Source organism: Cloeon dipterum, chromosome 2 (assembly GCF_949628265.1).
Source record: "Cloeon dipterum chromosome 2, ieCloDipt1.1, whole genome shotgun sequence".
NCBI classification, from domain to species: domain Eukaryota; kingdom Metazoa; phylum Arthropoda; class Insecta; order Ephemeroptera; family Baetidae; genus Cloeon; species Cloeon dipterum.
The window spans coordinates 19,444,805-19,461,851 of NC_088787.1; the positions used below are offsets into that span (position 1 = coordinate 19,444,805).

The window sequence follows — 17,047 nt, forward strand, 5'->3', positions numbered from 1 at the left end:
GGCCGCTCCTCAAGTGCCCCGTGCCATTTTTCGTAAACTGAGGCCGTAAACCATGAAGAGGCTGTTTCTTGACGTCGCACACAAGCCCCGTGGCTGCGGCGGCGGCGGCTGCATTATCATGATTAATACCTTTGCTCTGGCAAGATAGACAACCTCTCTCGCGCGACTCTTTCGGACGCGTCTCGTCGGGGCTGCCGCGACAATAACAGTTACGATATATTGAAGTCGCAACTTTTTCGAGCGCCCAGGAGGCTCTCGGTCCTCGGCAGCCACGTGACAGGGTGCGGTCCGCGATTTTTCTTTCGGCGAGGTTCAAACGAACCATAAACAACAGCAAAAACACGAGCTGAATAGGGCTTCGCCGAGGTGGGATCCGCGCTGGGTAAAAGACGCGGCGGGACACGTCTGATCTCTTCAAGTGTTTCTCGGTGCGCTGTGCGGTGGATTTCAAAACTCTTTGTAATGACGATTAACCTTGTTTGACTTTACCGACCGCAAAGCAGCCAAACAAGGCTAATAACCTGACGGCTAAGAGTGTCGTGTGACCTGGTTGTTCGCAGTTTTGCACCGCCGAAATTGACGACAGCGGAATTCCTGATTGAATCTCGCAGCCGCCGCGAGCGTGGAATTTTTCAAATCTACAAACGCGCCCCTTTGACAGCGCGGAGGCCCGGAATTTTCTTTTCCCCTGTGTGTGTGTGTGTGCGCTTGGAAATTCCATCGCCGCGCCGAGCTGATTTGTGCAACGATCTTGCAAGCAGCTCTCGGCATTCCGCCCGAGCGTTTTTCATCAAGTCGACAACATATTAAATTGCGCTTCACGGAAACCGCGAGAGCAGCTAGTGTTCGTCCGGGAAATTATTCGCGCCCAGCCAGCAAGGGATGCATTCGGGGAAAGAAACGCACAAATAAAGCGTTGAAACAAATCAATAAGCAAACGGGCGCGCTAGCGGAGCACATGTTGTGCTGGTTCCGTCGCCGCCGCTGCCGCCGCCGCCGTTTTGTTGGAAGGATGAGAGCGAGAGAGAGATAGAGCGAGATAGATAGATAGAGAGAGAGAGAGAAACGGGGGCGGGATACTCACCGGGCAACACAAAGATGCACAGCAGGATCAGCAAAGACGAGAGCAGGGTGGCAAAAGGCGAAACCAGGACCGACATGGTCCTGGGGGCGGTTAGCTTGGCGAAGCTCGCTTTTGCGGCTGCAGATGCTGACCTGGCCGCGATGGTGTTCGGAGGCAGAGGAGGGGGCTGTCGAAGTCGATTATGCTTCTCGTCATTGCCAAAACACAACCAGAGCTGCAACGGTGCCTGCCATGAGATTCGCGGGGTCGGCTTGGCGCGTTCGCTTTCAATTGTCGTCGGCCATTGCAGAAGTGTGTACGTGATTTTCAAATTGCCCCTTCAATGACCCAGGACAGTAATTACCATGAGAGATTCACCAGAGAGTATCAAATCAAGCGGACACTGAGTTAGTAGAGAGTATTTAGTCGAGTTTATTTAGGTTCACTTGGTTTAGCGAGTGGATGGTTCAGAGTTTGTTTAGTCGTCCGAGCCCCGGTATTTAGTCTCTATCAAACGGTTTGAGAGCAGGACAGAGTGTGTGTTTGCTTTTAGAGTTTTTAGTCGCACGACATTCTCATTGCTCGATTTAAACAGAGATAGAGTAAGGTGTGAGTGTGTTTGGATGTCAGGATCCGGCTTACGGCGATAGAGTTAGTCCGTCCGTCCGACAGACGGTTAGTTTGATCTTAGCGAGAGCGAGTTTTTAGCAAGGTTAGCTGAGTGGGTTTTATAGTTCAGTCAGTCAGAGTTTTGGTATTTTGGTGGTTGCTTGGTTGCGGTTTAGTTTGACATGGAAATTGAAATAAGCTCACAACGCCGACTCAACTGTTGTCGCTGACCCTTCTAACCTTCTTCTTCTTGCTCTTGAGACCACACCACTGTGCAGAAGGTCCGCCGCAGTAGAGGGCCACCGCCTCTCTAATCATGGGGTCTGGAGGCCGTGTCTGCCGCCGCCGCATCCGCCCCGCACACCACTCGCCTGCACACTGGCTCACGGCACTGCATAGCTGGCTGCCTGGCTGGCTCTTCCGGTGGTGCTGAGTCGGTCGGTCGCTGGCTAGCTGCTGCTGGCTTCCTCGCACGGTCACGCTCGCGCAAAGCAAAACGAAGCGGTCCCGCCGGCAAAAGGCAACAAAATCGGACGTCTACCGGGCACGCAAACAACTCAAAAACGAAAAATCCTGGTGCTGCGGTGCGACAACCAAACTAAGCTGTTGAAACCAGAGAAAGAGAACGGGGTATGAGGGTGGCCGCCCAGCAAACGAGCGGGGTGGAAAGTCGGCCGCGCGCGCGCAGCGACGCCAGCGGACGCGCCGGCACTCACAGCAGCAGCAGCAGAAACGAAGACAAGTATCGGGACTGGCGCAGACCCGGGGCTCAAAGTTAATAATGCACAAAGTACAAACGCGCAGGCAGACTAAGTGCTTCGCTCGCTCGCTGGCTGCCTCCCTTCCCCGCCCTCCCCTCCGTCCCCCAGCCAGCCCTGCCGCTGCCTAGGCTTATCCGCCAACACCATGGAATGTTCCTTTGGGGTTGGTCTTCCGCACTCGTTTATCGACTGCAAGAAGGGGTATGACAGAGCCCTCTTGAAGAGCGATCGCGCGCTCGAGCCGACCTTGCTGCCGCCGCCCCCGCCCTTGGCCTGAGCCTATGAACCCCTGGCCGCCGCCGACGCCGCCACCGGTTTTTCATTTTCGCAGGCCCACTTCCGGCCACTTATTCACTCGTATCAGCCGCACACGCCAATGACGTCACCCAGATTATTGAACTTTTGCTCAAAGCCATTTGTATATTTAATGCTCCGGCCAGCTAACTTCATTATCCATCCTCTCTCTGTCTAACTCCAAGTTTCGCCATTAGCCAGCCGAATGTCATTAGATTCGGGCTGGTGCGCGCGCGGGGCAAAAATCGCCTCGGCGCGACCCGAATACAAACTGGAAAATAAATTAAACAAATAGCTCCCCGACGCACGCCTTAATCTGCCCGCGAGGCGGCCGCAGAAGGAACAATAAAAAATCGGCTCATAAATTTTTACGAGTTTTTTTAGCTATGCAACGTGCCGGGCGCGCCGTCCGAGCGGGTTGCATACTTATGAATCTCGCATCATCGCCGCTCGTAAGACCATTAACACGGCGTTTAGCTCCACGATGTGTGTGAGTGTGTATTTAAAGCACCTGCCACACCCAAAGCAGCAGTCTTGCTCCTTTCTCTGATGTGCTCGATCGCTCGCTGCTGCCGCTGCCGCCGCCGCTGCTGCTGCCGGTTTGCTTTAAGTCTGCTGAAAGTCTGCCACTGCTCGAGATCAATAATATAATATGCCTCCTAGCGCCTAGAACGTGTGTGTATGTGTGCAAGTGTGAGTGAGTACCAGTGATAATGAATCTAAAAACAACAGTCATCGTGCCACCATCCTTCCTTCCATTCTCTCTCTCTCTCTCTCTCTCTCTCTCTCTCTCTCTCTCTCTCTCTCTCTCTCTCTCTCTCTCTCTCTCTCTCTCTCTCTCTCTCTCTCTCTCTCTCTCTCTCTCTCTCCTCTCTCTTGGCTGCCAATCAGAGCAAAATCAGTTGCGACTCGCCGACGCATCGAATTTGCATCGATCCTCGTTTCTTAATTCGGACAGCATGTCAAAGTGACGACACACTTACTCGTGTTTTGGACGATTGAAACACACTGTTCTTGACTTTTGTGTAAGCCTGGGTTACCTCTAGACTCTGCTTATGTCAACATTTTCTTTTATTTTCTTTCTTAATCCACAGAAACTGTATCTCGACCTTAAGATGCTTTCACAACAGAAGTGATTCTCAACAAACAGTGAATTAATTATATGCTGGTATTTTTTTAACCATCTTCGACACACAAACTTTGTAAAATTTTTCCTAATTTTGCTACAGAGAATACGGCTGTTTTTAAGACAACTTTACGCGAGAAATATTTTTTTATTTAGAAAGTTAAGAGGGGCAATTTTTTGATCCAACTTAAACCGAAAAGAGGAAAGGGGTTTAATTTTTTTCTTTAGAGAAGAGACTACGATCGTCGATTAGCATGGTTTAGAGAATTTATGAAAAGAGGATCGTTTGGAAAAATAATCAATTAGTAATCAACAATCGATTTTTATTTTTTTAACACAACAAACAATCTTTAACAATGTCATCGTTTTATTTTATCTTTATTATCTTCTTTAAAATAAAGCTGTCGTTATTTACTTTGTGCAAAAAAGATTTTTATTCTTATCAAATTTTAATTGCATGTATAATACTCTTTTACGTTTTAGTCTTACAAAAGGAAAAAATTCATCATCAGGTTTTGTTAACGATATGCAGTAGGGTTCAGGAAAATATTTAAATGCGGTGAGAAATGAGGTCACAAGCAAAGGAGTAAAGAAAAATCATTACAAGAGCGAAAGGTTATTACAATTTGTAATGATGATAGATGGAATTTATAATTGTCATAGGGCAGTGCAACGAAGCTTGCACCGCGGCTGAGTGAGTCCAGGGTGTGAGTGTGTGTGTGTGTCTTTGTGTGTGCTGAGGGATTGAGTTCGGCTTTTTGTTTGTTCTTCGCTTTTCTTCCTTTTGTGCAAAGCAATCAGAGAACACGCGTTTTTCTTTTACAAGCTAAGGTATAACAGATATTCCATAGTTTCATCTTTGTTTATTCTAATATATCTGGACTAAATTTGAGCAACAAGCATCACCACCTGCCAAATGCAACTGCTCAGTTTATGACCAACTCAATGAGCGTTCGAAACAGTGACTGAATTTCTATCGAATCGAGCATGATTACAAAATCAAACGTCGTCTCTTGGGTTGTTGTTTTCTTTTCTGGAGGAAATTAGCAGTTCTATTTAGCTGCGGCTTAAACGAAACTCTAGATTAACATATTTAAAATTGTCTTTTAATTAAATTACGCAATCCAGCATCCAGCACCAAATTTTAACTCTACTCTTTTGCCGGCGTTGGCTTGGAACTAGCGGGTCTGCTCGCCTCCAAACCGAATCCAGGCAGATTGGCAGCTTCTTGGGGGGAAAATCATACGGTATACACCTCATTTTTGGCACTTTGAAAGGGAAATAAAGCAAGTCTTGAGTTGGGTTCTCGATTCTCGAATCCATTTTCCGTACAATTCCCTCTTCTATAAAAAATAAAGTCACGCGCGCTGCTGCTGCTGTTGCAACGATTCGATCGATTGATTGATTGATTTGAACAGAAACGGGTTCGTCTTCCTATCTTAGCATCATTACAAAGTGGGCGTCCAAGTCCGCGCGCGTGTGTATCCGTGCGAGTGAGTGTCTGCGTGTTCTTCAATCACCGTCAGAGAGACACACACTCGGAGAACTTATATTTTAAGTGTATATGTAATAATATATTGTAGCAAGTACTATACTCTTACCATACATGATTCTCATTCGGCGAGAAAATTGTCATGTCTTGTCGTTTGAAACATTCTTTCTTATTATTTAATGCATTAGAAAATTATCATCGTGTGTGTATTTACGAGACGTTCTTTCTTTCCTCAGAATTTTAGTTTTTCTACAAGAGCGAGTGGTTAAAGTTTATTGCGTAAGAGACACTACTAGAGTGTACTTTAGTTTAATTAATTTGTTACTCTCGAAGGTAGCAGTAGTGATTTAATTGATTAAGTATCGTGAATGGATTTAATCGAAATTAGGGCACACAAGTCAATTATTTAGGCGTTTATACAGAGAACAGACGAAGAAATTAGCAGAGGGATACAGTGTCAGGTTAATTAGTTGTCAAAAATGGTTTAATTATTTAATTAAGCGTAAACAAAATGGTGATAAAAATTGAGCTTCGTATTTATTAATGATCGCGCAATTGATTTGCACAGTGATTGGTTGGTTATTTCCTCAGTTTCGTTTCGCTTTACTTATAAATAATTTCTCAAACGTTTGATATATTCTGCTTTTTAGTTTCCAGTTTTTCTCTCATTCGTTCGTTAGTTTTTTTTATCGTGTCAATTTTACAAACTTTATTTAAATCACATGTTACAATGTATACATACTCTGTTAATTAGGTTTAATGTAAACAAAGTCTAGATTACGTTCTTTTAAACATCCAACCAGAAAAGTTACACAATCCAAAAATGCAGATCACATTGTTTGTTTTTCCTTTTCGCGTGTTTTACGTTTAAAGTGTATAATTCCGCGCTGAACTACTACTTATAATTCAACAAGAAACCAGCCACAAATCAAGAACTCTTTACAGGTAAAGCCATTTTTCCTTATAAGCATGGATTGTCAAGAAATTTGGGGCAGTCCCTGTTGCTTATATTTCACATTGTCACAAAGAAACTGTTGGGAAGGATTTCGTTTTTTTTTTTAAATATATTTACTTTTATGTCATTTAGTTGCTTTTACAGAAGGAAACACTTGAAGCAAGTTTAATGAGTTTAATGGGCGAGGTTTAGTGGCGAGTGAGGCGATGAGTAATTAAGCATAGCCGTTAAAACTAATTAACTCGAGTGTTGAGGCAATTTCATGAATATCATCTCCTAGTGTGTAGGCGTGTAAGTGTGTACGTGTTTGTGTGTTCTCGTTCAAAGTTGCGAATTTAAAACGACGCGCACGCCGCGCGAGCAACGTGCGCGGCCGCCACATTTTTGTCTCCTCTTTTGTAAGACTTTGACACCAAGGAAGTTATTTAAGCAAAAGTATTTTTTTTCTTTTTCCCCTTTCTCTCGTCATCGTATGTATAACAATTTGATGTAAAAATCACACATTGAATTGTTCAAAAGCTAGCAGACTTAAAAAGTTAGCTACGCTAAAACGAATTGATTTCGCCACCACATTGCTCCACGGAGTGCCTCAAATTTTACTCTCGTCTTTTGACAAAACACGCATTTGTTGAGATGCCGTAGTTTCGCGGGATATCACCACTTTTTATTATTACAACTATATAGTAGTATTCAAATGTATATTCAAAAACACGAAGACTACAAACTTTAGTTATTTACACGAGTATTGTTTAGTTTTTGTCGCAAATCTAGATAATATATTATATCGAGCGATAGAGTTAGATCACACACATAAATAACTTTCAAAAGTGTCAAAGCTACACATTTATTTAGCTTGAATTAAGTTTAAGAGAGTGTGTGTGTTTGAGTGTAAGTGTGTATTTATGCATGTAGTGGAGAGGAAGAGATAGAGAGAGTGCTGCGTGTTTCTCGTTTGTTTGTGTTCATTCAGTTTTTCTCTTGGTGTCTGTCTGTGTGTCAGCAACACCAAGCTCTTAGAGTTGAAGAGAAAAGAAAACAACTCAAGGGTTGAGAATCAGTGCTTCATGTGTGACTTTTCGTCTCGACTTACACAACAAACAGTTTTTTGCTTTTAATTGTTAACTTTTTATAAAATGCATTGTCGTCTGATTTGGCAGTATGCTGTCCCTTTTGACGGCGTGTAAAATACTTTTTAAAAAATGACAAAGCTCTTTGGGGGAGTGTCCGATGATGGGAATTGATGCAGCGCCAATTACGTGTTTGATTTTTCTTTCGTCTAAGCGGATATGTAAATAAGAAAAAGAGTGACTGTTTTCAAGTAACCAAAACACTCATGTTTAATGAGGTACTTGTAATAACAGTATTATTAGTAACAATTAATATTATAGTACAATCGCATGGATGTAATATAAAAAACGAGATGTCCGGAAACGAATGGAAAATACTGCAAGATGTAGAGCGAAAAAAGAAACCATTTTCCTTCGTACGTTTGTTTTCTTTTTATCGTCGCAAATCCTTATACGTGTGTCAATGGAATTGTATATATGTATTTCAACTGCAATCGTTATTTTTATAGTAAATGAGATGACAGGTAAATCTAAAATATGCGTCCACCGCGCGCTGCAGCGGCTGCGAGTTCATCTTTTTCCCATTTACCTTGAGCTGATGATTGCTGCTGGGTAGTCCTATAATTGTAGTGAGTGATGAAGAGCAAATTCATCATCACCGTCAAGAGTTTATCTCATCGTGTCTCTATCATCAACAAACAAACGCTCTCGCACTTTTTCACAGCAAAAACTATAAACACACAATCTTGCTTGCTTTCTTTCTTCTTGTCCACTCGATGCGAATCAAACTTTTGCTTTTGTCGTATCTTAAAATGTATACGTGTGGATTGCGGCGGTTTTTCGGGGTTCGGGGGAGCTCCGAGGGAGACCGAGACTTTTTTGCATTCTTGCACACGCACTGAAGGGGGGAGTGAGTAAGTGAGTTGGGGGGATGCCGAGTCACAGATTTGCTCGAAAAAATGCCGGGCCGCGGTCACATAAGTGTTATTTGTACAGTGATCATCAAATTTCAACAATGGTAATACAGTGTGTTCTTTTTTCGCTGACGGAGAGTGAGGAGTTATATTATATATCAAGAGGTGATCATTTTTCTGCGATATATCAGAGTGAAAGAATGCAACAATTTTGCACATGTTCAGTACATACACGCTACTGTTACCGTATCTGATTGTGATTGCACTGTGCCGCTTTTTCACGAGTGCATGTCTCGAGAAGTTTTTGTTTGTGTCAGTGTGTGTATATCTGTACAGGTAAATATTTACATATGAAATTAGCACTTTGCAACAACAGTGTAATATCCAAAAAGGGGTTGGTTACCTCGTATGTAATAAAAGTTGAATTTGAGCGCCACACGTGGTTTTGTTTTTAGAACAACGAAAATGCACTTGTGAAAGAGTCCAGCTCCGATACGTGTTAGCTGCTCTACGAGAGGAGTTTAGTTTCGCACCTGCCCCTGTACTCACGTGTTCTCAATCAGATTCGGTATTGCTCACATGTTTGTCAGTTCTCATAAATTTGAACCTAAATCGCTCACAGAAATGGCTGGTTACAAGAAAGGAATGAGTCTGCACACACAGAGAGAGTAAACGAGTTTTTCCTCCAAATTTCAAACGTCAAAGCAGGGAAGGGAAATTTGGGGCGCGGATCCACATGCACGCTTCCTCATTTTTTTTTAATTCCTCCGTTTCGAAAAGATTTTTTCTTGACCGGCTGATTAAATTTCTGTAAAGGTACCATGTAACTCTGAGAATTAGTTTTTTTCATCTTATATACATTAACAATTGTCGTCGTTGCTGTCTTAATTAAGTTACGTAATCAAAGTATATTCCTCAAATTATGTGCGCATCAGCTCAATTTTAGAAATCCATCAAAAAACTTAGCCAGCAATAATGCGATGAGAAGAGAATTATTTGTAATTTGTCAGTGATCTGCATTTCAGGGGCCAAAAGGGGGCGGGTTCCGATATTACCAGCTATAATTGATCTATGCATTCCTCGGTTTTTGTTTAAGAACAGGAGTGAGAGTGTCTGCGTTTGTGTGTCGTGGTTATAAGTAATTGAATGTCTCTTTTCTCCGCGTACGGTTGATTTTAAATTTAAAGCACCACATACTGAATAAACACTACTGCTGTATTTTATGCATTTATGTTATATTTTTCATTTGAATTGCACTTTCAGTTTTCAAAATATGCTTTCGTCTCTGCCACGCTCAGAAAATTCATCATCAGCATCCACTGGCTTGCAACAATTTATAATTTACACAATGTAAATGTACATAATAGATATTGAATGAGCAAAAATTGGTTTGCCAAATGCGTTAGTGCGAGCGTGTTTTCGTCTTGCTGTGTTTAGTGTGTGTGTGTGTGTGTTTGTGTCTCTTGTGTCCTGTGTTTGTGTCTTGTGTGTTCAACTTTGTTTGCGTAAAAGTGTGTGTGTTTCTGTGATTGTTTAAGTGTGTGTTTTTTGTGTAATCAGCATTTTGTTTTCGTTTCTTGTCCGCGTTCGTGTGATTTAAAAACATCGATAACTATTACATGACGCGTGACAATTTTATAAAATCTGCACTATGAATAATTAATATTACCACCATGTACAAATCTTCAATAGCTATCGTCGGATATTGATTTATCAGTAAAACATGTTTAATTCCGCGTTAACGACAAAAATAATCGGCATCACTTTCCTATCGTAGCGGGTGTGTGTGTATGTGTTTGTGTGTGAATGTGGATTTTTTACGAGGGGGAACAATCGAAGCGTGATCAAGAAATTAGTTGTTTATGGTACAGCGTTCTCAACAAATGTTAATAAATGACTTTTCATTATCCGTATTATATAATATTCTATCACAATGCACTTTTTAATTCTTTTAAACGGGTCCTGGCCCTTGATTTAAGTGTTCAATTTGACGTAACAAACTCTCGTTTAGGTGTTCACATTTTAAGTTTAAGAGTAGCATCTTACGATGACTTTAATCATTAACACTATTCGGCAAGTTTAGGTTAGCAGGAGTTGCTAAAAGCATCTCGCATACTTAGCACCTCCTGCTGTTTAAGTTATCGCTCTTTTTATTTAAGTATATAAATGGAGATTGTTCTGAAGTTGCGTGTATTCAACTGACTAAACTCAATTTCCGTTTAGTTTAATTACATGTGTTTATGATTTATTTTTTAAAAGCTGCCAGGCGCGTGCGTGTCTGCGACTCCGTGGCAGGGATAAACTTCGCAGTGGTGGCTGCAAGATGGATTCCGCATTTTCGTTTAGATTTGTTAGATTGATTGTTTAACACCAAGTCACAATTTAGCAGTTTAAATGCATTCGGGTGCAGTGTTCCTCTTCGGGAAATCGCATTCATTGAGCCAACGAGCTTTTTTCTCTTTAAACGTGTGTGTAAAGTTTTTTTATCTTTTTTTCCTGCTTACTTTTATCAACATCTTAATATTCTTTTGTAAATAATCATTGAGGAAGAAGGCAGCGTGAAACCAATTATAAAAACTCTAGTAACACCTCATGAAAAACTGACAGCGCCACTTTGTGGCTACTTTCTTTTTGTTTTAAAATCTCCGCAGCTCTAAAACTGTGTTAGCATCTCAACAAACCGTTTGTTTTATATTTTTTCCGCTAGAAAAGTACTTCATTTTTTTAGCTGTGTCCATCTTAAAGCAAGTTTACTCATCATGTATCTTTGGAAATCATCAATTATTGTTGATGCACGCGCGCCTGAGCGAGAACTGTAATGCGGCGCCGCGAGCGCACATTTTGTGTGTATGCGTATTTACACCCGTGTTTTGGAGCATTCATGTTGGTTTTGAATCATCATCCAAGCGATAAAAATACACTCTCTACAAGTGATAGATACAAACGAAACAAAAAGACTCGTCTCTCGTAATCGCGTGTGTTATCTCGAGTGTAGCGTCTTTTTCATCGTCTTCTAAGCTGCTGTTTCACTTTAAAATGTTAATTTTATCGTTAATTTTATAAATTGAAAGATATCTGATTACAATTCCTCTTGTCTCTTCTTGCATCTTTACTTTACGAAAATTGCGTTCGTTTTTTGTTGTGTGTCAAGTGTGTGTGTGTATGTGTGTGTGTCAACTGTGTGTGGTTGCTTGCGCGCGGGTGTCCAATTTTCCAATTCTCTCGTATGTTTTTTTCTGCTTTAGTTTTGCAATCGCTGCTACAAATTAGTAAGTCTCTTCCTTATGTAACTATAATATGTGGCGCTGAGAATAGCACTGCTATCGTTGCAATTATGGTGAACAGGGTAAAAATTATCAAGCAGAGTCTATCTACAACCATAGCGGCGAACTTCCAATCATTGGTCACTTCGGCCGCCTCCTCTTCCTTTCTGTATCTCTCTGTGATAACGCGAATCTCTTTGAGAATGAGCGAAAGTTCTCGGTGGGACCCAATACAGTTGTGCACAATTTGCGGTTCATCGTGCCCCCCGCCACCCCCCGATACCCTAAGGAAGCCCGTGGTGCTTGAAGATTGTAATGTTCCTGTGTGGCGAAAATCATCGTCGATATCCAACACATTGGCTAGAAGACTCTTGGAGGATCGCTCCTTCAGTTCAAGCTCTCTCAGTTGTAGCGTTTTACGCGGTTCGGGCTCGCCGCTAGGTCTACTCATCCTTAATAAACATGGCATCCAGTGCAGGAATATCAGTCTCACCTGCGAATCGAAAGAGCAATTAGTCTTCAAAAGTCAAAAAGCAATCTGTTGATAATAATTAATTTTAAGTGGTGTCACCACACAATTTGAAATGGTGATCCATTTTGTTGCACCCCATTTCAAAGGCTAAAGGTCAAGCGTTGTAAGGTTGACCTCCTGCCCGGGAAAAGTATGCTCATTCAATCAAGCTGAATTTCGTAACTGTTTAGACAACTCTGCCGGTTAAGCTTAAAATTTTCACATGAGTTGCTTTCTGGACCATTTTTTTCAAATAATCAGTCAACTGAATTATAAAGAGCTCGTTATATTCAGTCCAATATTTTGTATCCTCTCTGATGATAATTTTGAAACAAAGTGTGGGATTGAGTGAAAATAGGTGAACACTCAATTCGAGAGAAAAATTAGATTAAAGTTGATGCAAGTATCAGTTTCAAAAACAAATTTCGCTCTAATTTTTAATGAAGGATAAAATATTAAAATTCAAAGAGCAGAAAACATAAAATCGCTTGAAATTAAGAAAAAAGAGCGAAACACCTTCATAATTCAGGAAATATTTAAAAAATACATTTGGGTGCTTCAAAAATGATGAATGGAAAATTTAGCAGGCAAGGGTTTTGCTGCTTCCAAATTTTTAATTCAGGAAACAAATTCTTGAAAGTCTTAAAAATCGACGCTGATTTCTTCGTTGATAAGGAATGCATGAACTAACAAGGAGAGAGCAACAATTAATCCGAAAAATTATTATTTTCCTAAACCATCCTACAGAGTAATAAATCAGATCAAATCAAAATGTCTATTGTTCGCGGTTTTTTATATATGAATGTTCGAATTTTGGAGCCTTTCTTTTACTGCAAAAGCTGATAAGTTAAGTCTGAAATCTGGATTTTGGAAACATTTACAATTCAGTGGCTATGAATGTGAGAGCAAAATTTTTGGCAAATTCGGAAAGCTGGTGAAATTTTCAATATTTTTCTTCTCCCCATAATCCCAGGAAAGCCGGTTTTAAAACTTGCTCTTTTTTACCCCCATTTAATCAAACCTCCACAATCTAAATTACTATCGAATGGTTGCGAAAACAATAATTTTCGGATTAAAAGGTAGGCTTCTCTTGTGAGCTCTTGCAAAATATGCTTCATTAATTAATTGAAAAAATATCGTAAACTGACTCAAGAACAACTGATATAATTGATGAAAAATATATATTCTGCTTATTGTCAGCCATATTCGAAATAACTTTTATTTCGTATTTCGTACCAATTAGGAAACATTTTCTTTCAAAATAAAATTATTTGCAAAATCGCCCTCGTGCGAGCGTCAAAATCTGGGAAGAGGCGTGCCTTGGGCGCGTGCACGAATGTGTTTCCATCGGCTTTAAGCGCGCAGGCAGGCAGGCAGGCAGGTTGTGTGTGCGTGTATGGATCTTGGGCGGCCGGTGGGGCGACGAGGCGAGGCGGTGAGGCGCGCGGGCGGGCAGCGCGAGCTGGTGGAGCAGCCAGCCAAGCCGGGCCTACTATGTTTGCGACAGAGGATCAATGGCTCCGGGCCCTGTGAGCTCTCTGCATCTTCATTTGACGTGGCTCCGGCTTGATATTACAGAGTGTGCGCCGCCGCCGTGACAGCGCAAACTCATCACAATGAATCCACCGCCGCTGCCGCCGCCGTTCGTTGCCGAAAAAAAACAATTAGAAATGCAACGGCTTTTCCTCTGCGGCTACGCCAATCTCTCCGTTATTATTTGTTTCGGTTCCCTGCCTGCACTCGTTATTTCATTTTTCGCGAGGATAGAAGGAGGTGTGAGTTTATGCTTACCCAAGTTGACATTTCGTGAGTGTCAGCATTTCGGTGATGATAATTCAGGATGAGTATAGTAGAAACCACTGATGATGCCACCATGAACATGATGCAGTTAAAATATGTACCTGGAAGAAGGTGGAACGGAGATTAGTCTGACTGCGTTTGAGGGCCAACAATTTTTCATGGAGTAAGCCTAAGTTTACTACACGCATTTAATCATAATAATCTTCTAACTAAACTGGATATTTGACACAATCTTGAGCCGTTTTCTCATTGCTTTTTTCTCATTTTTCATTTTTGTCTGAACTGACTCTTCCAACAATTACGTGGATCTATTTGTTGCCATTGATTGTGGAATCCCAGTATTAATCACATGCCATTGAAAAGTCGTTAAAATTTAGCCAAGTAAGAGTCAAAATTTTATCAGCATGCATTTTAATTGAGATGATTAAATTAAAATGTCCCATTTGATTATGAAAAGTCCGTTAAAACATGTACCTTGGCTTTTTGCTTTGTTTTGTCTTGTTGTGGATTTTTTTTAATCAGTGCAAGATTGCGATTGTTAACAACATGCAGAATAGCAAGATTAGGAATCTTAAAAGCAATCTTTTCAACTCAACTCTCGGGCTACTTTCAAATATATTTTTGTACTGTTTTGTATCTGAACGGACAAATATCCGAAAATTGTCAAGAGCGATTTCTGAAAAGAAAAAAAAGGCAAAAAGCAAAAATCATCCTGCTAAGAATGGTCCTACTCAAATTAAGCGGTCAGACAATTCCGGATCTCGAGAGGCTAGAGTTACAGAAATTGCTCGCTAAGGTCGAGGGCGGCACCCCTTAGATGCATTTCTAGTTTTAGCATAGAGATGATGCACCTATTGAGAGCAGACAAAACTGAAAAGACACGATCCGCGCGGTTCTTTCATTGATCAGCACGAACCACGGTCATAAATTGTTTCCCCATTTCACGCCTTTGACGGCAGCATTGCGCGCGGAAAATTCCCTCGGTTTCAATGATCGAGACCCCAATCGTTATTTAACTGGTTGAGCATTGTACGGGATTTTTGTTAGTTCAAAGTCTTGGATTTTTTTTTTGTATTAATGAATGAGTATAATATTTCAGACTTATCATCATGTTTTAGCTTGTGAAACGAAATAAAAGCTTCTATTGCTTTGTTACTTGGAGGCAGAGGGTGATTTTTTTGATTTGATTTGTATTTTTGCATGCGACCTTGTTTCTTATTTTAGAGTGTTTTTGTTTAAATATTTTAAATGAATTATTTTGTTAGTTATTATTCAGGGTGAAGGAGGTGGTTTTACAAAGGCAAAGGATTATTGCTTTATTATATGTAGAGGTTGAAAAATCTGCAAAAAATTAAATCACAAAATTGAGGAAGAAGAATATCAGGAACTCTGCATTTGTCTCTGAAAGAAGATGAATTAAAAGGCGCAGTTAGATAAATAGGTCCTAAACGATTGAAGTGTGTGTATGTGTGTGTGAGTGAGTGGTCAATAATAAACGGCGTCACAAAAAGAGTTAGGAGAAAACAAAAAATTCAGAGAGAGTAGGAGCAAGAGAGGAGTTGTTTTAACAAAATTTAAGAGACTAGTTTAGCTAAATCATTGGCAGACGAATCAGTTTCTTGGCATCAGAGCGATTGCATGAATCGGCAAAATACGATATAAGTATATCAGCAATATATAGATACGTCATTAGCGCTGTCGGAAAAGTTACCAATCTAGACAAGATACAAGATATATGTACATAAATTTAATTGTCCAGTCCAGTTAGAGTATGAGAAAATGAAAGACAAACATTTTTAAAAAACAGCACAGATTAGAGATTATATTTATGTCATGTTAGGATACACGTTAATTAATATATATATAATAGTGAGAGGCATAGCAAACAAGCAACCAAAGTGTTTTTTATCCTTCTGGCAGTTTGATTTTTACACAGAATAACCAAATAAAGAACATCTCAGCACGCACATGATAAAAATGGAGAAACGATAAACAGAGTGGTTAGTCAGTAAACAGCTTTTCACTTTTAGGTTGTTTAGAGAGCAAGCAGATTAAAATTATGGAGGCACGGTTAGTTTCACACATTCCTGCACGCACACTCATTCTCGACATCAATTTACGGGCATAGCAGTTTAGTTTTAGACAGCATTCTCCAAACTTCAGTTCAGTTTAGCTCTGCATACTCGAGTTAGATTTTTGCTTTTCTCGTCGCAATAGCTTACAAAGACGCGGGACTGCTGCTTAATTAGCACTTTCTCACACCTGCTCGGTGGCGAAACTTTCTTTCGAGCCACCGAAAATGCGCGCGCTAATTCAAGTAATACACACACTCGCTGCAAAGAGAGGCTTTTACTCCGCAGCCGGCAACAGAGACTCTATTCTGCTTCTTCAGGGGCTTCAGCCTTCAGCCGGGGCAATTAGGCCGGCCGGCTGCTCAAAAGGGTTCCAACGTTTTGTTTCAAGTTCAAGAGGCTCGTGTTTATAAGATATAATATGGAATTATTTATGAAAGGGAGCCTCGGTGAAATTGGTCTTATTTTACCGTTTTTTCGTGAGAGCAAACTATGTTAGGGTGTCAAATACCCATTCCAAATGTTCAATTTTGATATTTTTTGGGTAAAATTTCCCATCAAAGAAAAATCGGTTCAGGGTTAGAACTTCTTTCTTATCAGATGTTTAAAATTTACTCTCAGTTGTTTCTCCAGAGCTCTCTCGTATTGACTCTGGCCAAAATTCGAGAGCAAGAGAGTAAAAGTTCAAGAAAATCGTCTTGACTCCGAAGGGAAAATTTAACTGTTATTTGATACAATTTTACGGTTCCAGTGATGAAAATATAAATCCCCCTCACTGTTTTTTATGCAGTTAAGAAAGATGAAGAGAAAAAACGTGTCCTTTTTAAATTTTACAACCTCCCCCACCACAAAACTTATTATCATCCAAAAACAAAATAAATTCACTTCATAGTGTGTACAAGTGGCGATACACGAATTTTAAACCGGCGAATAATTCTCACTAACATAACTGTGCCGGGAAAAATTGCATTTATATTAAAAAAATTTAATTAAAAAAACATTATATTTTTGTCAAAAGGGGAAAAGGGCAGCGAATTGTACCAAGTTTAAATTCAGGAGAGCAATTAATTACTCTCTTATATAAAATAAAAAATAAGTCCACCAATAAGAGATTTTCAAG

At 40.7% G+C, this 17,047-nt stretch overlaps 2 protein-coding genes across 13 annotated transcripts in view; both read right to left on the bottom strand.

Moving 5' to 3' along the window:
- LOC135938091 (acetylcholine receptor subunit beta-like 1) overlaps positions 1–2,467 on the bottom strand; it is a 36,104-nt gene extending 33,637 nt beyond the window's left edge. The window contains exons 1-2 of one of the 5 annotated variants that reach the window (XM_065481610.1): positions 1,913–2,467; positions 1,085–1,298 (exon numbers count right to left, since the gene is read on the bottom strand). In XM_065481610.1, the coding sequence (XP_065337682.1) occupies positions 1,085–1,298; positions 1,913–2,023 (325 nt within the window). In that variant the 5' untranslated portion in view covers positions 2,024–2,467. Of the gene's footprint in view, positions 1–1,084; positions 1,402–1,876 lie in introns of all 5 variants that reach the window. The other 4 variants (XM_065481614.1, XM_065481612.1, XM_065481613.1 and 1 more) reach the window with 4 other exon arrangements.
- A 1,692-nt stretch (positions 2,468–4,159) lies between these two features.
- LOC135938092 (neuronal acetylcholine receptor subunit alpha-7-like) overlaps positions 4,160–17,047 on the bottom strand; it is a 35,719-nt gene continuing 22,831 nt past the window's right edge. For all 8 annotated transcript variants that reach the window (XM_065481623.1, XM_065481618.1, XM_065481616.1 and 5 more), the window contains 2 exons: positions 13,847–13,956; positions 4,160–12,037 (listed from right to left, as the gene is read on the bottom strand). In XM_065481623.1, coding sequence (XP_065337695.1) covers positions 11,564–12,037; positions 13,847–13,956 — 584 coding nt within the window. In that variant the 3' untranslated portion in view covers positions 4,160–11,563. The remainder of the gene's footprint in view (positions 12,038–13,846; positions 13,957–17,047) is intronic.